The 27068-nt window shown below is 47.4% G+C and overlaps 1 protein-coding gene across 4 annotated transcripts in view; it reads right to left on the reverse strand.

Moving 5' to 3' along the window:
* SSH1 (slingshot protein phosphatase 1) overlaps positions 1–27068 on the reverse strand; it is a 75291-nt gene that overhangs the window by 32151 nt on the left and 16072 nt on the right. For 2 of the 4 annotated variants that reach the window (XM_023198714.2, XM_023198658.2), the window contains exons 3-5: positions 9567–9670; positions 4225–4289; positions 2986–3107 (exon numbers count right to left, since the gene is read on the reverse strand). In XM_023198714.2, the coding sequence (XP_023054482.1) occupies positions 2986–3107; positions 4225–4289; positions 9567–9670 (291 nt within the window). Of the gene's footprint in view, positions 1–2985; positions 3108–4214; positions 4290–9566; positions 9671–27068 lie in introns of those variants that run through there. The other 2 variants (XM_023198788.2, XM_023198849.2) reach the window with 2 other exon arrangements.

The following is a 27068-nucleotide window of genomic DNA, read 5'->3' on the forward strand; positions in this document are numbered from 1 at the left end:
GCATGCCTGTAATCCCAGCTACTCAGGAGGCTGAGGCAGGAGAATCGCTTGAACTCGGGAGGCAGAGGTTGCAGTGAGCCCAGATCACACCACTGCACTCCAGCCTGGGTGATGCAGTGAGACCCTGTCTTAAAAACAAAAACAAAAACATAAACAAAAACACTGAGTGAGGGTGTGCGAGCCTGTGCAGCAGCCGTCATTCCAATGCTGCCTTTTGGACAGCACTTGGACTCTTATGAAGAACCCCTTTGGGGGCAACGCTCGTCTCTTTTTTTTTCCTTTTTCTTTTTTTTGGCAGGGGGAATCAAAAAACAAAATCCCAAGGAAGGAATTTAGAAAAAACAAGTATATTGCTCCCTCAGCAGGTCGAACACTTCTGGTGGGGACCTGGACTTTGTTTTCAAGCCAGGAAGGAAGACAACAGCCTGGTGCCCAGGCAATGTGGGAGCTGCAGGAGAAGGCCCAGTTCCCAGCCCCCGGGATTCCCCGGGCACGGAAGACAGCTGCATCAGGCCCAGCGACAGGAAGGACTGCTTAGTTCTGGTTCCTGTCAGGCCCCTGCTCACCTTGGGTGGCCTCTTGACTGTCCTCTCCAACCTCAGAGACCTGCCCTGGCCTTGGGGTCGGTGCCCACAGGTGGGCTGTGGCTCCTGCTCAGAGGGCGCAGAGACTCGAACGTGAGGGAGGAGCATGCAAGGGAGGCGAGAGAACCACAGGGAGAGGGACCACAGGACAGGGAACCACAGGGAGAGGGAAGTTGGGTGCCGAGGGGAGGCAAGGGGAGGAGAGGGTGGGAGGGAAGAGCACCGTGGGGGCGGTGCGGATGAGCACGTGGGCCTGTCTCCTCCAGCCAGGCAGCAGTGGAGTGGGAGTGCACGTGTGTGCATCTAAGGCATGCCCACGACTGCTGGCCTGTGAGCTCTGTGAGACTGCAGGCGTGTCTGCCACGCTCCCTGATGTGGCCCCAGCACCTGGTGGGGTACCCGGCACAGAGAAAGAGCTAACAAATCCATACACGATAGACCTAGAAGTGAATGAATGAGCAAGGCGGTGTATAGGAAGAGAGCTGCAGCCCGCTGGGAAAGAATGCGTGGGATCTATTCATTCAGCAGGTCGACAGGAAAAGCCCTGCCCCCAAGTCCCAGGCCGGCCACTTACTGGGATGACCCTGGGGTAATCACTGCAGCCTCGTGAGCTTCTGTCATGTGTAAAACCTGAGGTAGGACTACCCACCCCAGGGGGATGAAGGGGCTAAATGAGATGTCCACGGAGGCATTTTGTAGGTGTGCTGTACTCCACAGTCAGGAGGACTGGGCTTCCACACCGCTCCCATGGTTCGGATCAAGACAATGGGCACAGGCCACAAGAGGCCGATTTCTGTTCAGGATCAGAAAGCATTATTGGAACAGGCCACACTTGTGAGGAAAGTCCCTGCCTCAGAAAGATTCCAAAAAGCTGGATAGTCACTGGAAGAACAATTACAACTGCAAGACGGTCAAACACTAAACACCGCTATGCCTCACAACCATACAGATAATGGCCAAATAGATGGGGCTCTGGGCATTTCTGAGAGCATCTGCCTGGTGGCACCCTGTCCTAATGGACCACGCCCTCCAGTCTCCAAGTGGCTCTTTAGAGCTCACATCCTAACACCTCCTATGCTACAGGTTCTTCTAGCCCCAGGTTCCCAACCAGGTCAAGGCCACAGATGCCAGCCCCAACTCCATCTCCTACATGTGTCACAGGAAACTTTCTTATAGTGCTATTTATTATGTACTGCGGGGGTGGGGGGCATGTCATAAAAGAAATGTCCTCCCTTTTTTATTCATTTCCTTCTAAAAAGCATCCAAGTCTCAGTTGCTAGCATGTGACTTACAGAAGCTCTCACAGGAACAAGACAAGACCGTACTGTTACCATGACACTCACAGCCTCCCTGACTGGTTTCTGCTGTTGATTCTGCCTGAAATGCTCTTCAAATGCACCTCGCGGCTCTGCCTCCACCCTAGAGCTCGCCTGACTGCCCACTTGCCCGTTAAGATTCGGCTTAGGCTTCACTCCTGCCAGAAAGGTCCTGCCAGGTGCTCTCAATAGCCGCCTCCTCCTGTGGTCTCACAAAACCCCAGCACCTCTCGGTCACTCTCTCCCTCCTACCTGGTTGTGACTGTCTTCCAGGCTCACTTAGAAGCCCTCTGAGGCCAGGAACTGTGCTGTTGCTTCTCTGTTTACCTGGGCCTAGCCCACTGCCTCATACACAGGAGAATGCAAAGAAATCATATGCTTAACGAATGAGTCGATGAATGAATGATGAATAAAGGGAGTCTAATCTAGTTTGAACAAATCCAGGTTTTGCAATGATCTCACCAGCATTCATTTATCTGAGATGTCAGGGGAGGGATCCCACCCTCATTTCACACACATCATGGGGTCAATGCTCTAACTTACTTGGCCTCTAGTTAGTGGGAAATGACAAGCTACTCTTCAAGCCTCTGACTAGGATCTGCCATGAAGGTGGAGTTCCCACGCCACTTGGGAACCTGTGGAGTATCACTATGGGGTAAGGTGTCTGAGAGGAGACCCATCAATCTCCATACTTCCCCACGGGCCCCTCTGCCTGGGAGGGTCTCCTGCTTCCCTTGGCGGACTCTGGCTTGGCCTTCTGGGTTTGGCGTTGTTGTCACCTCCTTCAGGAAGCATTCCTCGCTAAGGTGCCCCACTCTATAGCAGCTGGCGTGAAACCTCTCTAAGCACAGCATAACTTTCTGTCCTCTCAATCGACTCTGAGCTCCGAGAGCACCGCCTGGAGCTGGCATGGTGCCTGGCACACAGAGCTGAAATGGCACACCCTAGTGTTCCCAGTGTCGACTCCCCAGGCTCTCCATTAGGACGCAGCCCTCTCCCACATGGATATGGGACCATGGAAACCTTTTTCTAGCAGCAACTCTTGCCTCCCACACAGAAGGGAACACCTAGCTCATCAGACTCACCTTTCCTTACTGGAAAAGTCCACTCCCAGCAAGATATTCTCCTCGGTGTCCTGGCGCCCGCTGCTGTACACCACTACCATGTACCGGACCCGGTCCGCCCAGGCGCTCTCCAGGCGCACGGCCTGGAACAGGGCAGACATGCTCTCACTGGCCTGCCTTTGGAGGTGGTGCCTCCCTCCCATCTCCAACGCAAGATCAACACTTTCAGTGTTCTACCTTTCCCTCCGGGAGTTAAAAATGAAGAGAAAATTCTTGGCTGGGCCCGGTGGCTCAGGCCTGTAATCCCAGCACTTTGGGAGGCAAAGGTAGGCAGATCACTTGAGGTCAGGAGTTCGAGACCAGCCTGGCCAACATGGCAAAACCCCATCTCTACTAAAAATACAAACATTAGCTAGGCGTGATGGCGTGAGCCTGTAATCCCTGCTACTCAGGAGACTGAGGCACGAGAATCTCTTGAACCTGGGAGGCGGAGGTTGCAGTGAGCTAAGATCACACCACCACACTCCAGCCAGGGCGACAGAGTGAGATTCCGTCTCAACCAACAACAAAAACAACAACAACAACAACAAAAACACACAAACAGGAAGTTCTTGACAGCAGGAACCAGGCCTCGTTTCTCTCTGTAGCACCAGGGACGCTGCCTGGCTCAGAGGAGACACCCAAAATGCAAGAAATCAGTGAACACATGAAATCCAAAGAAAGTTCTTATTTAGCTTATTTAACCGGCGTGGAGAGCTGTTTCATCCCTCCTCCGGCCTCTCTGGGGTACTAAGGAGTCAACCTGGCTTTGGCTTTAGTGAACAATTTGAGGAGAATTTGTTGTAATGTAAAAGCTTTTCCCCCTATCATTCATGAATGGTTCCCCACCAAGTTTCACAATTAAAAATTAAAACGTGCTGGCTGGGCACGGTGGTTTACACCTATAACCCCAGGACTCTGGGAGGCGGAGACAGGAGAATCGTTTGAGGCCAGGAGTTCAAGACCAGCCTGGCAAAACAGCAAGACCCCACATCCACAAAATTTTTTAAAAAATTAGGCAGGGTGGTACACACTTGTAGTCCCAGCTACCCAGGAGGAGGAGGTGGGAGGATTGCTTGAACCCAGGAGTTTGAGGCTGTAGTGAGCTAGGATCATGCCACTGCACTTCAGCCTGGGCAACAGAGCAAGACCCTCATCTCACAAAAACAAAAAAAAAAAAAAAAAAATTTTTTTTAATTTGACATTCTCACCGCTTCTTACCAGCTTGATTCTGTCTTCACAACGCAGAAGGTTGATCATCACCTGAAGATGCTGAGGCAGGTCACCTGGTGGAGCAATAAAGAAAGGTTTAAAAGGTCTCCTACCTACTTTCTAGGAAACAAACCTCTGAAAGGCTGATTTTGAGGGCCTGGAAAAAGATTGAGAAGTTAAAATTTGTCTACCTACACCACAGGAGAATCACCACAAAAACTTCAAGTCTCTATTTCTCTTACACCACTCTGAATACTGTGTGATGCAGATGGGTGACATGGAGCTTACTGTCATGTTGTTAAAAGTTGTTCTTATTTCCTGAAATACATACAATATAGGTTTCCAAATACAAAATGTGGAAAATACAGGAGAGCCTGGAGAAAACTGTTATTTCATCCAAGGCAATGTTACTCGGCAGGTTGGGGTGCCTAGAAACGACAGCTGTGGCTGGAAGTAAGGCATTTGCTAGGAGTTCATCATTACAGAAAAAGGACAGAGCATCATGTTTCCTCTTCAAACAACTTCTTCTTCCTTTTTTTTATTTTTATTTTTATTTTTTTGAGACAGAGTCTTGCACTGTCGCTCAGGCTGGAGTGCCGTGGTGCAATCTTGGCTCACTGCAACCTCTGCCTCCTGGATTCAAGCAATTCTTCTGCCTCAGCCTCCCAAGTAGCTGGGATTACAGGCGCCCATCACCATACCCAGCTAATTTTTGTATTTATAGTAGAGACAGGGTTTCACCATGTCGGCCAGGCTGGTCTTGAACTCCTGACCTCAAGTGTTCTGCATGCCTCAGCCTCCCAAAGTGCTGGGATTACAGGCATGAGCTACCCCACCCTGGGCCCCATTTCAAATTTCTGCATTTTCCACTGGAGGCAGATATTATTTCCATAACCAGGAGGGGAAATGTTTAAGTGACTCTACAGACAGCAGCTGTACGCTGGTTGCCCAGAGAAATAATTTGAATAGACAACAAGCTGTCATTTTCTCTTTTCTTGCTAAAAATTATGTACTCTTTTTTCTTCACTATGTAAAACAGGCAGTAATCCAGGGGTGGCTTCTGAACTTCTCTGAGCTGCCCCAGGGTTCAGGAGGTGTCCCTGGAGTGCAGTGAGGAAAGTCTCTTACTGGCCATGAGTCTCGCGCGAAGCAGGAGACCCTGTCAGAAGGGCACACTTTCACGGAGGGGAAAATTGTAAGGGAGGTGCATAATTAATTAAAGTAGCAGATGTGACTCCAAGGTTGCTTTTTTCTCTAGCTTATACATTTTTCTTTATATCTGAAAGGATTTCTTTCTGAAGAAAGGCTCATCTGTAAAGATGCTAATATCAGCCTGGTGTGGTGGCTCACACCTGTAATCCCAGTGCTTTGGGAGGCCAAGGCTGGACTTGAGGCCAGACATTCAAGATCAGCCTGGGCAACATGGCAAGACCCCATCTTTACAGAAAAGTAAAAAGTTAGCTGGGCTTTCTGGTTCGTTCACATCTGTAGTTAGTCCCAGCTACCTGGGAGGCCAAGACAGGAGGATCGCTGGAGCCCAGGAGTGTGAGACCACCCTGGGCAACATGATGAGACCCTGTGTCTACAAAGGAAAAAAAAAATTACCCTATACATCACAATTATAACCCCAAAAGGATCAATAATGCTTACACACTCAAATGCTCCAAAAGAAAACACTATGTTCCTTTTGCAAAAGCATCTTTTTCATTTTAAGGGACAATGACAGATGATGTCCAAATTGCACTCCCTGCCTCAGAGAGGAACTGGGTCATTAGAAATTTGTGCCTCTAGTCAGGAGGGTAGATCTCATGTTAAGCGTTTTTTTTTTTTTTTTTTTTTCCCCCCAATAGAGATAGGGTTTTGCCATGTTGCCCAGGCTGGTCTCGAACTCCTGGGCTCAAATGATCCTCCCACTTCAGCCTCCCAAAGTGCTGGGATTATAGGCATGAGCCACCAAACCTGGCCCAATTAAGCATTCTTTCCACAATAAATAAAATGTAAAAAAGAAAAGAACCATGCCCCTCTTATCTGTCCTCTCCAGTTACACAATTCCACAGCATGTAACACCCTGTGTTGGCCCTGCTTCCTATGATGAGTGATTTGGAGATAAGGGTTCACATTAAAAAAAGCCATAGAGCTCCCCACCCCCTTCCTCCACCCATCATGTCACCAACGCAACACAGCGACCATGAGAGGTTCTTCAGCTGCCTGGCACCCCCCATCCACCCGAGGCACAGAACTGCGCTGGGGAAAGCAAAAACAAACCCCTGTCTGATAAATGCCTAAATGAAAGGGACATTTTCCACACAGATAAACTTCTTTCAGTGGGATTGTTTGCCGAGATATGGAATTGCTGACAGACAGAAATCCAAACCCCAGTCTGACATCCACACACAAAAAAATCAGAGAATACAAGCCCTAGAAAGGGTCTCAAATTGACCGGACTGGCTGAAACAAACTGAACTACTTTTCCACGGACAGAATTAACCCTCAGTTGTACTCAGCTCTGCATGGTAGTTACTGGGGGGACTCTGGTACATTCATGAGACTTGACGGTAATGGCAATTCTAGGGAAAAAAAGGAACTAATGTAAGTCTAGTCTGTGCCTGTCCCAAGGTCATTTACAGACCAACTGTGGACAGCTGGTGGGCCCTCTGCCTTCTGACCTCATCGTCCACTCCAGACCTCAGGGCATAAGAGTCAGCCAGCCGGTGGCTTGCATCCTACCCTTCTAGTCTTTGGATTATAGGAAGGAGGTATATGACACTTAGTGACCAGAGCTTGAGCATTTGCTTTGTTGTATGTGTTACAGTTAAAACGTGAGCAACAGCTACATTTCTCAGAGGGCAGAATAATTAGCAAATTCAAGAATGAAGAATCTGGCTGAGTATGGAGCCTCAAACCTATAATCCCAATGCTTTGAGAGGCTGAGGTGGGGGGATGGCTTGAGGCAAGGAGTTGGAGACGAGCCTGAGCAACATAGTGAGACCTCATACACACACACACACACACACACACACACAAAACTAGCTGGGTGTGGTGATGCGCATCCATGGTCCCAGCTACTCAGGAAGCTGAGGCTGGAAGATCACTTGAGCCCAGGAGGTTCAGGCTGCAGTGAACTATGGTCAGGCCACTACACACCAGCCTGGGCAAGGTAATGAGATCCGTCTCTAAAAAAACTTTTCATATAATTAAAAAAAAAAAAAAGAATGAAGGGTCTGCTTATAGCTGTATCGTACTAGAAGTCATCGTAATAACAATGATAGTTACTCATATATATATACAGCGCCTACTAAAGGCAGGTATGTTACACGCATAACTCTAAATTTCCATATTGCCTGAGGTACCAGTATTTGATGCCCACTGTAAAGACTAGGAAACTGAGGCTTAGAAGTCGACCTATGACAGCTTAGTAAGTTGGAGAACTAGGATCGGAACACAGGTCTGTCTGGTTTCAAAACAAATACTATTCCCACAAACCACACTGCCTACTTATACAGGACAGTTATTTTCTTTGCTTAAAACAGACCTAAATATTATCAACATCAGTATGTGAAAATACTGACTGAGCCTTGGTGTTCGCTATAAATTGTATGGTGCAGAATTCCAACCTGAGCACTCAGATCTAAAATGAAGCTGAATGACTTGAGGTTAAACGAACACAACGATCACAGGTAACAAGAAAACTGGCCACAGTGATGGGTTGGTTTCACTTGCTGCTGCTCTGAAAGGTAAAGGCCTTCTCAGCTCACAGACATGCAATCATGCACTGCCTCCCCAAGAAATGCCGAGATGCTGGCCATCTACGACAAAGATTCACCTACGTGGAAGCATTTTTTTCTTTCTTTCTTTTTGAGATAGGGTCTTTTTTTTGTCACCCAGGCTGGAGTGCAGTGGCGCAATCATGGCTCACTGAGCAACACAGTGAGCAGCACAGTGAGACCTCATCTACACACACACCCACAAAAAACTAGCTGGGTGTGGTGACGCGTCAGCCTCGACCTCCTGGGCTCAAGCAATCCTCCCACCTCAGCTCCCCACCTTGCTGGGATTACAGGCACGCGCCACCATGCCCAGCTAATTTTTGTATTTTTTGCAGAGATAGGGTTTCATTGTGTTGTTCAGGCTGGTCTGAACTCCTTGGCTCAAGCGAGATCTGCTCACCTTGGCCTCCCAAAGTGCTGGAATTACAGGCGAGAGCCACCGTGCCTGGCCATAAGTGTTTTTTGTTGTTATTGTTTTTAAGAAACAGAGCCTCTCTCTGTCACCCAGGGTGGAGGGCAGTGGCGTGATCCTAGCTCATTGCAGCCTCAAACTCCTGGGCTCAAGCGATCCTCCCACTTCAGCCTCCCAAAGCACTGGGATTACAGGTGTGAGACACCATGCAGGGCCATGCAAGCGTTTCTTTTTTTCTTTTTTTTTTTTTTTTTGAGACAGAGTCTCGCTCCGTCACCCAGGCTGGAGTGCAGTGGCGCAATTTCGGCTCACTGCAAGCTCCACCTCCCAGGTCCACGCCATTCTCCTGTCTCAGCCTCCTGAGTAGCTGGGACTACAGGCGCCCACCACCGCACCCGGCTAATTTTTTTGTATTTTTACTAGAGACAGGGTTTCACCGTGTTAGCCAGGATGGTCTTGATCTCCTGACCTCGTGATCCGCCTGCCTTGGCCTCCCAAAGTGCTGGGATTACAGGCATGAGCCACCGTGCCCGGCCTGCATTTCTTGAATTCCTCTTTCTAACTGCCTTCAGTTCTGAGTCAAGTCTCCTAAGAAAACCAGTCTTATTACTTAGTAAGCATTTCTTATTTAAACTCAGTTTGATCCTCACTCTATTACTTCTGTCCACTTCCTAAAAACAAACTATTACAGAATCAAGACTTCCTACTATAGTGTCTATCTCAGAGTTGGAGCCAAAGGCCCTTCAAGAAATTCTCCAAATGAGTGTTTTTCAAATGCTTGGAGAAATCCATCCCAAGATTAGGTATACAGCACTACAGATGGTTATTTTCAAGTGGACGACATCTGGTTATAATTCATTTCGGTGCATTTGTTAAAAAGTCACTTACGGCCTGCAGTTAACTGATAAACGACAGAGAGGAAATCTTTGCATCCCAGCAGGATGCAGATGACCTTACTCCTGACGCAGACAGACATGACATAAAAGGTTGGAAAATGTGCGTGGCGTGCTCAAGAAAGAGCATCTGAGCCTCTGCCTGCACTGGTCATTGCAAACCTGTGTTCTCCACTATTTCTAAGGCCTGCAAACTCAGCAATATCACCAACAATGGAAGTTTCCTCTGCTGTCTAGAAAAGCAGCTCCAATGTAAGAGTATCAACTTAGAGCCCTCACCTGCATGCTTGTGGGGGTGCTGAAGACTCCGCTGGCCTTGAGGGCTGCTTCCCTGCTGTAAGAAGAGGGCTGCGCCTTTCACCATGAAAAAGCTCTCGCTTAAGCTGGGAAGGATAAGACCAAAGCACAGTTAGACTGGAATTCAGACAGGAAAATGGACAAAGAATTACTGCAGGGGAAAAAGCTTTAGCGTGGACAAATGGCATGTAAAATGCAAATAGGATGAAACTGCTTTTATAATAATTCCACGTAGTACTCTTCTCAAACCTTGCTTTTGCTAAAAGTTTAGTGCTGGAGAATTTTCGTGACAAAACAATGCTTCTGTGACAACACCCAAAGTTCTCCGTAGGTTCCAGGGCCCCTTTCTGCAGAATACTGGACAGGGATCTCACTGTAATATAACATTTTCTTCTTTCTTCTTCTTCTTCTTCCTCTTTTTTTTTTTTCTTGAGACACAGTTTCACTCTGTCACCAGGCTGGAGTGCAGTGGTGTGATCTCAACTCACTGCAACCCCTGCCTCCTGGGTTCAAGCGATTCTCATGTCTCAGCCTCCCCAGCAGCTGAGATTACAGGTATGTGCCACCATGCCCAGTCAATTCTTGTATTATTAGTAGAGACGAGGTTTCACCATGTTGGCCAGGCTGGTCTCAAACTCCTGACCTCAAGCGATCTGCCTGCTTTGGCCTCCCAGAGTGCTGGGATTACAGGCGTGACCGCGCCCGGCCATAACATTTTCTAAGAATAGAGAACAATTCCCTGATTAGGAGAGGGCGGTCTACTTTGTGAATTCTCATGCTCTTGCTGTTGATCTCTGCTTCTAACTCTCTGGCTTTTAACAACTCCATTGTTTCTTGGTGACTTCCCTTTATGAAATACAAGATGAAATTACACTTTCACTAGTTGTTTGCATTTTAAGAAAAGTAGGGACAGGCAGGGTGGCCCAAGCCTGTAATCCCAGCACTTTGGGAGGCTGAGGCAGGTGGATCACTTGAGGTCAGCTGTTCGAGACCAGTCTGGCCAACATGGTAAAACCCAGTCTCTACTAAAAATGCAAAAATGAGCCAGGCATGGTGGCGCGCGACTGCAATCCCAGCTACTCAGAAGGCTGAGGCACAAGAATCGCTTGCTTGAGTCCCAGGGGTGGAGGTTGTTGTGAGCCAAGATCGCACCACTGCACTCCAGCCTGGGCGACAGAGTGAGACCATGTCAAAAAAAAAAAAAGAAAGAAAGAAAAGAAAAGGAGGGTGGCTACTGACTTGTGATTTAACTTAGTCAAGGGGTTGCCCTGTCCACTATGCTTGTGGAAAACCTCAAGTTGGCCCAATGAATTTCTCAGCAGAATGAATCTTTGGTCTTTGTTATTTTAGCTAGCAATAACACATATCTAACCTATAACTTTAAAAATTACAATTAAAAAATTTTTATTTGGGAGGCTGAGGTGGGAGGATCATTGGAGCCCAGGAGTTCGAGACCAGCCTGGGGAACGTTGTGAGACCCTGTCGTACATCAAAAGTTTTTATTTTTAATTTCACTTTGATGACTTGGCTGCCAAGGCTGGCTTTTGCAAAAAATAAGACATAAAAAAAGAATGCCTCAGCTATGAATTACTATCAATTGTTCAAAAATACCATCAACTCTCAAAATTATGCATAAAATGCACCAAAATTATTAACATCGTCTTTGCTGGAGGTGGGGGAGGAGGAGGAATAGATTATCTTCTATTTACTATTTTCCAAATGTTCTATGTTAAACATATATTAACCTTTAAAAACATCTATTTTTGTTTGATTCTCAAAATAATATAAAACACATACTATATAATTTAAAAGGAACATTTTAATCTTAATAATTTTGTAAAAGGAGGTCACAGTTCAAATTGTAGGCAACTATAAAAACTTCTCTCTTGAGCAACCAATGAACATATACATGATTTGAAGGAAAAATCCCTACAAAAAAGCAGTCTTCTAATTAAAGAGAACCTTGAAATTAAGTAAATCAATTCCTGACAGAAAGACGAAGATGTTTTCTGTAATATAAGAAAGCAAGATCACCTTTGCCCCAGACCTCTAATGTTAGTAGTTAAACGTTTGAATTCTGGAATAAAAAACTCAGCAAAGTCTGGAGTATGACTCTGGGTGCCAAGAAAATGCCACATGAACTAGCATTTCCAATCAGCAGCTCCTGAAATCAGGAAGACTGTTATGTCCTATGATATGAAGTCCACAATAAAATTTGTTAGTTTTTCTGGCTAAATGCTCATGCTAAAAATAGTGACTGCTCAAATATTAAGTAAGAAAACTTAGTTCTTTCTGCCTTCTTGTTCAGTCCTTTGAATTCCAGGCAATTGGCTTTCAGTATCTTGTGACACCAACACTTGACATCTGACAGTATTTCGTCCTCTACTGCAGATGCACTGCCGAGTCATCCTTTCCACCCTCTCACAGTCATATATTTGTGCTGCAAGGTTCAAGTGTTGACAAGCCCAGGATTATAAATAATGAAAGAAACGAGAAGTAGCCTTTCTTTGCTGTCTCACCCTCACTCATAGGAAGCAAAAAGCTCTTTAGCATCCATCTGGACGATCTCATTTCACAAGCTGCAGAATCACCTAACCCTTTCCACCCGCAAAGCTTGTCACTCTCTCCTTCCTTAGAATCTCACAGCTCAGTATGTTTTCAGAACTGTTCTTAGACACAGATCACTATTTATTCTCGTCAAAATCTGAAAGAGCTATGCGACAGGTTCCAAACTCATGAAACCTAAAACAACCGTCAGTTCATCGAAGCAGCTGGGAAAATCTTTTCGAGACAACATCAACTGCTTTTGTTCATAAGATTAAAAAAAAAAAAAATTCATACTGACCAGAAACCCAAGCATGCTGGAAACAGCCAACCATTAACGATGACCTTTGCCTTGGAAACCACAGGCAAAAGTTCCCCTTGGTTTCCCTTATATTTCCTTTGGAAAAAAAGGAACAATCCAACAGACTAGGCTGGTTTCACTCTGTGATCACTTACAAGGCCAGCTGTTCCTCCTCCGTGTTCCTACACTGATAAGAATCAGGGCCTCCTGCTCTACGCATGAAGTCGGGACAGCATTGACTGGGGCCCTGGAACACTCTGCCTCTGTTCCCCCACGACAAACAAGTAACGGGCGTTTACTGTAAAAAGCAAGACTGGAAGCTGCAGGGAAGCCCAAGCAGCAGCGCCTTATCCTGAGGCTGTGAGATCACCCTGCGCCCTGCAAATACAGTAAGGGGATGCAGCCAGAGGAAACCACGCGCCATGACTCTTGGGGCGGGGGGTGGGGTGGGAGGCCGCAGAGCATGGTCAGTCACAGGATTTAGGAAAACAAGATGCAGAAAGTCTCTGTGACTCGGCTTCCCGGCTTCTCTTCTGAGCTCACTCTGGGCCCAGAGCCTCACGCGCCCTCTGCGCGGCTGATCTGAATACTATATCTGACGGCCACAGCTTCTGACGCCGAGAGGCACAGGCTCCCGATTCATCAGACTCTCAAAGTGCCCCACTGGGGAAGTCCATGAAGAAATCCACATTGGTGATGGCACGCTCAACTTTACCTGGTGCCCAGGGCCAGAAAGCCCAAACCCACAAGCCATCCATCCCAGCCACGCAGAAATCAACCCTTCTCACAAAAGATCTGAGTGTCCTAAAATGAGTGACCAAAGTTACAAAAGGTCAGACGCAGACAGACAAAACGGAAACGTTCTCCTCCACCGCTGTATGAGGGATAAAAAAAGCCACCGCCCTCTCTACCCGCCAACCAGAACGCTTTTATCTCCACCACACAGATCTGTTCTCGGACACTGATTACTGCCATTCGGGAAGCTTCATAAGATTAAAGTTTCTCCAAAGCAGACAAAGACAGACAAAAACCTCAATCAATGCTCCTCAAAAAACCCCAGGCCCCCAGAATATAAACAGCCAGTGTCATCCAGAAACTAAGCCATGGCAGGAAAACAGAAATCAGGGTGGTCATACGTACTAATTTGAGCTGGAAACCTCTGGACAGCAGAAGTAGTGGGTTGGCTGAAGGAAGATGCAGAAGTCAGTAAAATAAAAGAGGTTTGTGGCTGCAGTGCTCACATCTCTAACGCCCCCTACAACTGCCCTCGGAGCTCCGGCCATCTGCTCCCTACGGAGATCAGGAAAAGCGGGGAGGCTGCCGAGTGCTTCCACAAGGGCTGGGGAGCCGACTCCTCCTCGGAGTCCTACCGAAGAGCAAATGGCTCTTGTGGAACTCTTGTCTTCCTCTGATATTTCGGCTGAAAAAGGCCCTTGTCCCAGCACATCCTGATGAAAGAGGGCCATTCAGCAAAACAGCTGAGGTTCCTCTAATCACTGTACTCCTACGGGCTTTTCTGTAGGCCGGAGAAACAAGCGCCAGGGTGTGCATTCGACATTGTGAGGACAAACAGCTGGCCCCCAAGGAACCAACCCCAAGCAACAAGACCCCTTCCGATTCAAATCAACATTCTGAAGGATGACTCTTTCTTTCAAATCATCATCCATTCACCCAACGGTGACGTGGGCAGCTGCCGCAGTCAGTTATTCTGTGTACTCAAAGCACTGTTACATCCTGAAAATTATTCAGTCATGCTAACAGCTACCTGAGGGGACACGCCAGGTAGGGGGACCACATGTACACCTATGAGGAGCGCTGGGATACACATGTAGCCCAGGGCAGGTCAGGCTGCAAAGGTCCTAAAGGGTGGAGGCGTGATCCCAAACCCTCCAGGCACAAGTCAACCAAGAGCTGTGTTTTTAGCGCTTCTTTCAGCAAGAGAAATAAATTCAGGATGTGAATAACCATGATGCAGGAGGGAATGGAGTAAGTATCCTAAGAAAGGGGCTTGGCTAGGGAGCATTTAACTGGTGACTTCCGGAACAATTCCTGAAGGAAGCAGCACTGAGTATGGGCTTCTCTTTCCTCAGCTCACAAGTGACCAAGCGATCCTCCCTATGGATTAAGTGAAACACACATTACCATGATTCTGGTTTTGCAGGTAAGAAAACCCTAGTTTGCCTAGGAGCACATATCTCTACAAGATGGGGCTGGACTCACATCTATCTGCCCCACACCCACCTGCTTAACCCCTGGAATGCTGTTCTCATCCAGGGTGAAATCAGAGCCATTATGCCACGGTCACCTCCGCTCCCGCCTGCCCAGGTGCCTAACGGCAAAGCCACTAAAGCACTCAGAGAAGTCAGAATGTGGATCATATCTCCCGTCCTTCTTCCCAGCATGTGAATGCATCATGCGTGGGAGAGAGAGAGAAGGAACCATTCAAGCAAATAGAACTTCAGGAAGACGAGACTGTGCTGGGGTTCTTCCACCTCCCCAAGTAGAAATCAGAAGGGCAGGGACCCACAGCCTTATCCTACCCACCACCGCCATCACAGCTGGGGGACAGGACACATCCTTCGGCCCATCTGCACTGCATAGAGGCTTGGGAGTTCTGTAAACCACACAGCCACGCTGACCAAGAAGTCGCTTTGAAGGTAGGTTTCTCATCAACAGGACTATTGTTTACCGAGCATCTCCCATGTGGCCAAGGCTGTAGGAGGTACTTAGCTATGCCACGTCATCGAACTCTGGCAGTTCTGCAGGGTAAGGTATTTTCTCCATATGACAAATGAAGGAAGCCCATCAATGATTCCAAAATAGAATCTCCAGGGATAGCATGGACAACGCCCATGGTGACTGCTGCACTTCAAGGTTTAAGAAAAGTAAAAACTGGGGGCGGGCGGGGGGGCGGCGGTGGTGGTGCATGCCTGTAATCCCAGCACTTTGGGAGGCTGAGATGAGCGGATCATTTGAGGTCAGGAGTTCGAGACCAGCATGGTCAACATGGCGAAACCCTGTCTCTACTAAAAATACAAAAATTAGCCAGGTGTGGTGGTGCATGCCTGTAGTCCCAGCTACTCAGGAGGCTGAGGCAGAGAATCACTTGAATCCAGGAGGCGGAGGTTGCAGTGAGTCGAGATCACACCACTGTACTCCAGCCTGGGTGATAAAGTGAGACATTTTCTTGGGCGGGGGGCAACAAAAGTAAAAACAATGGTCTGGGAATTCGTATTTCTGGGTTCCAATTTACATTCTACCATATATAATCTGATTAACCCCTGGAATTCCCTTACAGGGTTCTGTTCCTTCATCCAAACAGCCAAACATTTGCAGAGCATGGAGCACTGCCAAGCCAGCCCAAGCACTGATAAGGGCAAAGATAGCCATCCTCTTTAAGGAATGGGTATATGTACTAGTGATCTGGGTGTCTGCCCTGCTGCATAGAAACAACATTTCTTGAAGAACAAAAATAGTAGGTATAGAAACATCACAGTATAGAATATCACCCAAATGCCCCTGAATTCCAACTCTGGTCACTCACTGAAACAACCTATCAAACTTCTAAAACACATTCATGCCCAGGTCCAGCCTCAGCAGAGTCTAATTCGGAAGGGCTGTGATGAGTCCTGGGCATCCAGTTTTTAAAAGTTCCAGGGAGCTGGGCATGGTGGCTCACAGCACTTTGGGAGGTCGAAATGGGAGAATCAGTTGAGCCCTGGAGTTGAAGATTAACCTGGGCAACATAACAAGATCCCGTCTCTACAAAAAATAAAAATAAAATTAGCTAGGTGTGGTGGTGTGTGCCTGTAGTCCCAGCTGCTCAGGAGGCTGAGGTGAGAGAATCACTTAAGCCTGGTGAGGTCAAGGCTACAGCGAGCTGTGACCACGCCACTGCACTCAAGCCTGGGAGACAAACCTTGTCTCCAAAAAGTTCCAGGGGGTGCTTCTGATGCACAGCCAAGCTTTAAAAACCTCAGAATCAAATAACATCATGGCCAGGCATGGTGGCTCATGCCTATAATCCTGGCACTTTGGGAGGCCAAGGTGAGTGGATCACTTGAGGTCAGTTCAAGACCAGCCTGGAAAACATGGTGAAACTCGGTCTCTACTAAAAATACAAAAATTAGCCAGGCATGGTGGTGCGTGCCTGTAGTCCCAGCTTCTTGGGAAGCTGAGGCATGAGAATCACTCGTACCCTGGAGGTCGAGGCTGCACTGAGCGCAGATTGTGATCCTGGAGTTTCCACTGCACTCCAGCCTGGGTGACAGAGTGAGACTCTCTCAAAAACAAACATACACACACACACAAAAACAAATAACATCAGAAGACACAGAGAAAACAGGCCTCTCCATGGGTTTCATAAAGGTGCCTCTCACATAGGCACACGTCAATGTTTTCTGCTGGTAAAAGGTAACATCAACAAAAAGGCATGGTGCTCTCAGAAGGTGGGTGACGTGATTAGGTGCAATAAAGGGAGGTCATGCTAGGGTCAGAAACAAAATAATACTCTCTTTGGAGGCAGTAAAAGAGACGCTAGTCTTCTACTACACACTTTCAGAGACCTGAATGTTCTTGCCCTCTAAGGGAGACGCTGCATCATGACAATACGAAATGACAGTGATAGCACAAACAGATCAGACCTGTGTTTTGTGAAACAGACATGGGGCCTCGCTATGTTGCCCAGGCTCATCTCCAACTCCTGAGGTCAAGCGATTGTTCCGCCTTGGCCTTCCAAAGTGCTGGAGTGACAGCCATGAGCCACCGAGCCCAGCCTCAGATCAGACCTTTGACAAACTCTGCTGTGGACAAAGCGTTCTGGTGAACGTCAACTCATGTGATCTTCACAAAATCGTGTGGAAGACCAGACAGGCATAATTACACTAATTGATGCCTAAGGAAACAGGGAATTACTTAAATAGTACAAATTTAGGATTTCTGATGCTGTATCTCAAAAAAAAGTAGAGAATATGAGCCTGAAGAAGAGACCCTGTAAAGGGTCCCAGATTGATGGGACACGCTGAGACAAATGGAATCGCTTTTCCCTGGATAGAACTAACCCTCAACAGTAACCCACTCTGCATGGTGATTACTGAGGGGACTGTCAATTGTCCAGCCAACTTGATGGTAATTCTAGGAGAAAAAGGAACTAATGTAATGTTGTCAGCACAGAACGATGGGTGCCAACGAGCATTCCAAAAAGGAGGCTCTGTGAATTCCTTTTTGATCAAGTATTTGCTAAGTGTCTATTGTGTCCGGTCAGTGCTAAGGCCTGGGAATTTAGAAGTGAAACACCCGGTTTTCACCCACTCCACACCCAGTCTGGAGTGACACTAGAGGGCTAGACAGGCCCAGGACAGTAACTTCGATATAAGGCAGCAAGTTCCATGGTGGAAGGATGCACTGGGGGCTGCAGATGCACGTACACACAGGGGTTCAGGGAGGCCTCTCTGGAAGAAACGAGGCCCGTGAGGCCCTGAAGGATCAGTAAACAGAGGGGCGTAAGGGGCAGAAGAGTAAGATGATTATGCCACATGTACCTTATTGTGAACCCAGGAGGATTTGGCCTTTGTCTTAAAAGGCCCCTCTATGGGTTCATAAACCTCAATTTATAAATTCTGCTTTGTACATCAGTTCCTTATAAGTTTGGTTAGCGTAAATTGGTTTCTCAGAACTTGATCGTCACTGAGTGAACTCACAAATTCAAGTTTCAGAATGTGCAAACCTAAGAAACAAACCTCGTGCTTGTGGTTGAGCCATCGCACTGTCAACATCACAAATTCTCAGCACCTGAATGCCTGGTATACTAATACAATCAATACATATTGTTTTAAATAAGTAAATAATAGCTTTCTAGTTTACAGACAGTTTGTCCCTACATTTTTCCACTTAATTTTTACAATCCCATTCCTCTGATGAAACAACCCCAGCCTGGGCAACATGACAAAACCCTGTCTCTACAAAAAATACAAAAATTAGCTGGGTATGGCGGCATGCACCTACAGTCGCAGGTATTTGGGAGGCTGAGGTGGGAAAATCACTCGAGCCCGGGAGGCAGAGGTTGCAGTGAGCCAAGATCGCACTGCTGCACTCCAGCCTGGGTGACAGAGGGAGACCCCGTTCCCCCCCAAAAAAAAGAAAAAGAAAAGAAAAATGAAACAACCAAGACTGGGAGAAGATAAATGACTTGCCTGTCGTCATTTGGCTAACAAGAGGCAGAATGGGGCTGAGAAAGTTCGGTGCTCTTCCTGAAGAATCCATAGGTCAGAGAGCAGGACCATCTGACCTGCAGCAATAGCGGCAACGTGGAAAGCTGATCAACTGACTTCAAAACCACTCTCAGTGAGGCTCTGGATGGATTCAGAACCCCAGGCCTAGCAAAGTGAAGTTGATAAAGATGTAAAGGAGATCGAAAATTCACCATTTGAAGAGAGATTAGCTAAAGACTGCAAGTGGGATGGAAAATTCTTTCCATGGTTCTCCCACAGGTTCTTCCCTCATTTGGAACTCGTGTTTAAAAGTCACAAAGACCCCAAGTTGGGCCAAGGTCTCGTTCTTCACTGTGCACTTTGCAGTGCAACATGGCAGGGCCTCGTTCCAAACGTCACTCTTCAGAGCCTAAGAAAACAAGTAACTTTAGGGACACACCTGTCAACCGGAGTTCCCAAATTGTACCCCCCTAAACACATAATGCTGAGCATAGAAAAATTCCAGCTCTGCAGGGTGTTATACTTAGGGAAAGGGGTCACAGACAAGGAATGCTGGCAGGGCTCATTACAAATATCTTTGCTGCTGGAACATGCATTGTTTGGCTAGAAGGCGTAGGCTTCTCTCAGAGAGAAAGAATGTCCAAAAGTATTTCAGACAGTACGAGATATTCTCTGAGCCAGCTACCCAACTCTCCTTCAAACCAACGGGTAGTGGCAAGCAGCTGAACCGACCAGCAAGCTTGCAAAAGCAAGCTTTCTTTTTTTTTTCCCTCAGACAGACAGCAAGTGATGTGTCTTGGCTTGGTTTAGCAAATCTTAAGATAGTTCCCTCATGACCCCAAGAGCCCGCAGGCCCCACGGAAGCTAGAGCTAATGCATCTTCCTCCAAGCATCATCTGCTCCACCAGGATCTAAGCCCCTTCATGAGGGCAGAAGGTATAAAGGCTGCACTGTGCGGGAAATGCTATGGCAGCAAAGACAGCCGAGCACGCCAGAAATAACAGGCACATGAAGGAAATGTTTCTGAGACAGCTCAAAAATTCCGAGAAGAGATTATCCTGACTGTCCCAGGTTCTCAGCCCTGTCTTTGGTATGCAGCCCCATACCACAATCATTTGTCACCAAGTCCTAACTTTGTCAGAGGCCCCTCCTTCCAGGTCTCTCAGGCACCACCCCAGTTCTGCCCTCCTCACCCCCGTGAGCCAGGTGACATCCAAGCAGAACCACGGGGCACCCGGCTCTGTGCTGCGTACTCTGAATGTCCCTGAAGGCCAGGGCTGTTGAGGAGAACATTCGTGTGTGTTCTCTACCCATGCTGTCTAGTATGGGAGCCACTGGCCAGATGTGCCGACTGAACAGTTAAGATGCAGTAAGTGTGACCAAGAAACTGGGTTTGTCATTTTATTTCATTTTAATTAATTTAAATTTAAGTTTAATTAGCCACATGAGGCTATCAACTGTGGTATAGGAAAGCAGAGCTCCAGAAGCTTTTGGCCCGGTGAGAAGAATCAGGACAAGGGCCCCCCCGGCCTCTCGCCCACCCCGCGCAGCCCCTAACCACTGCTCTCATGACATTCTTTCCCCGCCCCAGAACTTTCGGCCATGTGACATCATCTACTGATTAGAGTCCAAACTTCTGTGCTAACTGTCTACGGTTGCCACAATTAGCCATTATATGTCATTAACCTAAATTTCATTCATCTGCTATGCCCTGGCCTTAGGGGCTGAGAATATAGTTAGAAAACAATACTTTAAAAGAACCCTCCTTGTATTACCTCTCCCACTGTTTCTCCTGTTCTCCATGCTACACATTCTCTGTTCTATCCCCAGCTATAGCACTGTCCCCATAAAGCCTACTGTGGTTCTCAGCTCATGGTCTCCTTCCTCCCATCTGCCTCTCCACATCATGCCTGTCTTCCAGTGTTCATGCCTTCTCCAGGAAGCTTTCTCTTGTGGCCCTCACTGCAAGCTATAGCTCCTCCCTTTCAACATCTTCTAGCACCTCCTCTTACTGTGCAGGTGAGGGCACTGAGGCTTGGGGTTAAGTCACTTGCTCAAGGTCACATACAGTCGGTCCTCTGTATCCGCAGGGGTTCCTCATTGGTGGATTCAACCAACTGCAGATAGAAAATACAGTACTCGAGGGATGCTGAATTCTTTGAATTAGAGGGTTCTGCGGGTGCTTAAGCATTCCTGGATTTTGTTATCCTCGGCAAAGGCGGTGATCCTGGAACCAATCCTCTTGGATACTGAGGGAAAGACCATCCTTAGTGATAGGAACTCAAGTTCCCTGATTTCCAAATCGTGTTCCCTGACCCACTTATTTACTAACTAGTGGTGACGCCATCTTCCTACCAGTATATTTTAACTTCACAATGGGATGCGAGGGCCAGGATGCACATGCTTCTTAAATCTCCCTCTGTGCTTGACATACAGTAGACTGAAAGTAAGTGCTGGCAGATACACTGGCCAAGCTGTGCTCCTCTCTGAAGTCAGTATTCCAGGAGTAACTCACCCTGGTCATCTCTGCACCCTGGGCACATTGGGCACTCCCCACACACAGGTTGAACCTGGCAAATAAGACTCATGGCATCAGTGCCATACGCGAGTTAAAGCCACGGGGAGGTCAGGTCAGGTCTTCCTGACAACTGAGTGCTTCAAACAACACAAGAGCAGCTAAGTTTCCCCACATCACCTTGAGTGTCTGCAGAGCTAGGGCTACGACTTCTCTGTCTCAGGATTCCTCTCAGTGCCCAGAGAACAGTGGACATCAATAAATGTAACACCAATAACACCTTCGTTGAGTGCTATGCTAAGCACATCAGGTATGTTAACTCATTTACTCCTCAGCGTCCATCTCTCAGTGTTTTATACATACGGAAATTGAGGCTCAATTAGCCGAGCGTGGTGTTGTGCTCCTGTAATTCCAGCTACTTGGGAGGCTGAGGCACAAGAATCGCTCGAACCCGGGAGGCGGAGGTTGCAGTGAGCCAAGATTGTGCCACAGCACTGCAACAGAGTGAGACTCTGTCTTAAAAAAAAAAAACAAAAAAAAAACTGAGGCACGGGGAGGTTAATTCACTTGCCCAAGTTCATGAGATCAAGGAGCAGGGAAGCAGGAAGAGGAAAGCAGGAGTGTAACTCTGAAACCTCTGCTGTTAGGCACTGGCTTCCCGCTGAACTGACACCTCTGGAAAATAGTGTCAAAAAAAGTCCACTTCTCTTCCCAACAATTCAGACCTAAAACCATTAGGCGGGGAAGGGCAGGGCAGGCTTCTGAGTTGGGGAGGGGGTGTGGGATCCCAAGCTGGGGTGTCTGTTGGCAGGCAGGGTGCAAAGGGCATCCGTGTAGGAAGGGGTTGCAAGGGAGACAGAGACTGCTCACAGGCAAGGACTGAAATATTAAACATTAATATTAATATTTATAATAAATATTTTAATATATTTATATAATAAACATTAACTTTATAATTAATGAATATAATTATATAACATAATTAACAAATATATATTATACAACATAAATAATATATACATTTTATATGATATACATAATAATGTTAATATTAATATTTTAGGGACGATGGGAGTCATGAATATGGAAGAGACAAAACTAGAATGAACCCCAAGGTGCTGCATCAGAACTGAAGGTGTCAGTCTGAACTCACAGTTTTCCACATATTGAAATACAGATGCATGTGTGTGTGTGTGTGCGTGTACATACACTTGCTCCCTAATTCTGCCCATTGACAGGCCTGTGGTTAGCAACACCCCAGCAGCAATAAGCAGATCTAGCTTGGCTCCTAAATTTCATTTTCCACTAAAAGGAACCAGGGCCCCTTGGATAAAGGACTGATTCCACAGGTGGGGAGCGAGCATCTGTTGCCAGAAAGCAACAAAGCACTTAAAGAATGCTGTGGACATGTCAAAGGGACACAGAAGCCAGCCTGGATGAGATCCCACTGGCCCAAATTGTCCACAAGGACAATCCGAGCATGAATGTCAACGATTTAAGAATCAGATTACAAACCAATGAATAAAATAGAAAAATATAAATAATTGAAACAGACATTGATAGCAGACAGGATATTAACATAATTTTAAAGTATCTCTTCAAGAAATGCTTCTGAATGATGAAGGGGAAAAGAATTAACTGTACAGTGCAAAAGCCTGGTAAAACCCACCTTAGTGACCAAAGTGAATGTCACTACAGTGGGACAAAAGGAAATCACGTGCCACCTTATGGGATTCAAAGAGGACGCAGCATCCCTTGGGTGCTGTTCCGGCCAAATATGCACGCCCTGTGGAATCACACAGGGACATCAGACACACTCACACTGAGGGACACTCTGCAAACTGACAATCCCAGGCACAAACATGTCCAGGTCATGGTCAACTGCGGTGGCTCATGCCTGTAATCCCAGCATTTTGGGAGGCTGAGGTGGGCGGATCACTTGAGGTCAGGGGTTCAAGACCAGCCTGGCCAACATGGCAACACCCCATTCTCTACTAAAAATACAAAAATTAGCCGAGCGTGGTGGAGCGCACCTGTAATCCCAGCTACTCAGGAGGCTGAGGCACAAGAATTGCTTGAACCCAGGAGGTGGAGGTTGCAGTGAGCCGAGATATCACCGCTGTACTCCAGCATGGGCAACAGAGTGAGATTCCGACTCAAAAAAAAAAAAAAAAGAAAGAAAGAAAATCCAGGCCACAAAAGTCAAAGAAAGACTGAGGAATGTTCCAGACTGCAGGAGAGCCAAGAGACAGGACATCTAGATGCAATGGCAGTCCTTTCGCAAGGATCCTTTTGTTACGAAGGACAACACTGGGACATATGGTGACTCTTGAATGGGGTTAGAGGACTAGACGGTGGGAATGCATCAGAGTCGGTGTACTGCGTGGATGGCTGTGTTGCGGTTCTGTGGGAGAATGCCCTGGTCTGTATTCCAAGGGTAATGGAGTAGCGGGTTGACAAGTTACTTTCAAATGGTTAAAAAAAAAAAAAAAAAAAAAGTTCTTTTCACTGTACTTGCAATTCTTACGTAAGTTGGAAATTATTTCAAAATTAATGAGAATTTTTTATCGACGTAGTATTTTACACATTTATGGAAGACATGTATTTGTTACATGCATAGAATGGGTAATGACCAAGTCAGAGTATCTCGGGTATCCATGACCTTGAGTATTAATCATTTCTATGTGTTGGGAGCGTTGCAAGTTTTCGAGCTACCAATTTTTTTTTTTCCTTTGTGACACGGTCTTACCCTGTTGCCCAGGCTGGAGTGCAGTGGGGCGATGATGGCTCACTCAGCACAGCCTCCACCTCCCAGGCTCAAGCGATCCTTCCACCTCAACCACCCGAGTAGCTGGGACTGCAGGTATGTCCCACCATCCCCGGCTAATTTTTTAATTTTATGTAGAGACAGGGTCTCACTATGCTGCCAGGACTGGTACTGAACTCCTGGGCTCAAGAGATCCTCCCACTTCAGCCTCTCAGAGCGCTGGGATTATACGCATGAGCCACCACAACCAGCCAAATTTTTTAAAGTTCTTTTTTTAAATCTCCATTTAATTTGATTTTGGTAAAACATTACCTGTAATTTTTCTTTATCAGCAGGTGATAAAAGCTTCAGATGATTCTACTGACCACTGGTACAGTCATATTTCATGACTTTCCCCTTTCATCTCTTGCATAGTTTCACCCTCACCAAGCAAGACCTTCTCTGCCTCAGCACTGTTTTCCCTCTCCGTGTTTTCCAGAACAGAAGTGGCCCTGTTTCGTGCCCAGAGCAGAAGAGAACGATGAAGGGCTCTGCTCTCCCAGGTCCTCCTGGTCTGTGTGTGTCCAGGTTTTGAGGGCCTCTCACACACATGGCTCTGGACCATGTAAGATCTAATTTTAGCATTTTTCTGCTTGGAGACCACACATTTGCAACAGCAGAGGCCGACCTGCCCATGCAGGCCTCCCATTGTGAAGGGCACGCGAAGCCAGGATACCGCAGCCCTGCAGGATGTGACTCAGCATCCTGTCTCAGTGCTGGGGTGGCCAGCAGCTCTGGCACCAAGCGCTGCCGCTGACCTCACCTCTTAAGACCACAAATACCCAGGGTAATTGATGGGATAGGCATGCAGCATCAGCTCTCCCTGTTAAGACAACTTGTTTGTCCACCCATTATGCTGGGCTTCCTTGTGAACACCCACAGGTATCTATCAGGAAGAGTTCTTCCGAAGAACTGATCTGCTGGTGTTTTCAGGACACCATGAATGAAGAGATTGATCTTGTTTCTCTCTTTGCTTTGACTACCAGGAAGCTCCAAGTCAGATCTGTGGCCAAATTCTGGTAACCATACCAATGCTATGCCATGTGTTCCATGTACAAACCTTCCCCTTACTTCATCTTATTTTCTTCTGCTTTCTTAATGTCCTGATTTTCTCACTAATGTTAAATTCTATTGCTCTCTATGAATGTTGTAGGGTGCTTCAAATCCTTTTTGGAAGGCACTACTGTAGATACAATACATGTTACCCCTGGGGGATAAGAACTCTTTTTCACTTCACACGGAATCCCTGGTATTTGGCAAAGAACCCATATTTAGGCACTAAATACACATCAGCTGAATGGATAAAGCCAATAGCTAAGTAAAAACCACCTCTGTTACCACATTGTTTCACAAGAGGTTCTTCTCCCTTCCACCTCGCGAGGTGGGGCCTGGTCAGGAGGAGTCCCCAAGGCCTGGGAGGTAGGTTCCTTAGGGAGCCTTCTTGCTGTAGGGGCAGCCGACAGGTCAGTGGCCTTGACTCCAGACCTAAAGAGCCACTCCTAGACTCCCAGCTGCAACAGATACAGCGTGGCACGGGTGGGCCTGGTCATCTAGGAAGTGACAAGTGATTTCCAGATGCTGCAGCCAGCCTGGCTCTTTCCAGACCACACTGATGGCCCCTTCCTGTGGGAATTCTGACTGGGCCCAAATTTGGGGAAACACGCCTTGAGGACTCTTGGCAAGTTCATGCCAGCCCTGGACCAGGAATGGCTTCTGTGGGCACAGGGAGACACCAGGCATTTCCTAACACAGGACCTCTGAACAGCCTTCTCTGAAACAAAGTCTTTTTAAAAATAGCTTCAAAAGTAACCATTCAAGAAAAGAAAGAAAGAAAAAAAACTGTAAAAGTAAAGGCACTCAAGACTGATGTTTCCCAGATAAAAGCCTGGCACAGGTTTCAAAGGAACTTGCGGGAAAACAGGTCAAGGCTGGGTTTTTCCTCTTAGGTGTCACTTGGTTAACATTGGTCTTTGGAGGGGAACAAGTGTGGCAGGAAGGGCTGGCACCAAAAATGACAGCTAGTGGGTACGGACCAGGGCCAGACACCGTACACAGAACAAGACCCTCTGGAGGCCTCTGAGAGGAGAAAGACAGGTGGTGGGCCCAGGATCAGACACGCAAGTGAGCTAAGCGGCAAGGCTGATGTCCCATCCAGAGGCCCCGCTCTGGCCACACACAGGCTCTCCCAGCATGTACTCATTTATGCGGCAGTCTCTTGCATCTCACTGCAATTCTGCCCCCGCATTGCAGGCTGGCCAGTGTGGCTTCCTCATCAGCACATCCCCCTGCACCCCGACACTGACTACACCCACAAAGCAGAAGCCCCCACACCCTCCAGCCCACTCGTCCAGTTAGCTTTAAAAATGGCTCCTCTCAGGGGCTAGGTGCAGTGGCTCATGCCTGTAATCCCAGCACTTTGGGAGGCCGAGGTGGTTGGACTGCTTGAGGTCAGGGGTTCAAGACCAACCTGGCCAACATGGTGAAACCCCATCTCTGCTAAAAATACAAAAAATTAGCCAGGCATGTAGGTGCACATCTATAGTCCTAGCTACTCAGGAGTCTGAGAATCGCTTGAACCCAGGAGGCAGAGGCTGCAGTGAGCCGAGATCAAGCCACTGCACTCCAGCCTGGGTGACAGAGCGAGACTCTGTCTCAAAAAAAAAAAAAAAGAGGCCGGGCGCGGTGGCTCAAGCCTGTAATCCCAGCACTTTGGGAGGCCGAGACGGGTGGATCACGAGGTCAGGAGATGGAGACCATCCTGGCTAACATGGTGAAACCCCGTCTCTACTAAAAAATACTAAAAAACTAGCCGGGCAAGGTGGCGGGCACCTGTAGTCCCAGCTACTCCGGAGGCTGAGGCAGGAGAATGGCGTAAACCCGGGAGGCGGAGCTTGCAGTGAGCTGAGATCCGGCCACTGCACTCCAGCCTGGGCGACAGAGCCAGACTCTGTCTCCAAAAAAAAGAAAAAGAAAAAGAAAAGAAAAAAAGAAGAAAATGATGACTCCTCTGGATTTTGATTAATCCCATTTTGATTAATCCTGGTTTTTCATTTTCAGCCTTCCTTGAAGCAGCACAACCTGTCTGGATGTCCTCCTCGTCTCAGGAATT

Source organism: Piliocolobus tephrosceles, chromosome 10 (assembly GCF_002776525.5).
Source record: "Piliocolobus tephrosceles isolate RC106 chromosome 10, ASM277652v3, whole genome shotgun sequence".
Lineage (NCBI taxonomy): Eukaryota > Metazoa > Chordata > Mammalia > Primates > Cercopithecidae > Piliocolobus > Piliocolobus tephrosceles.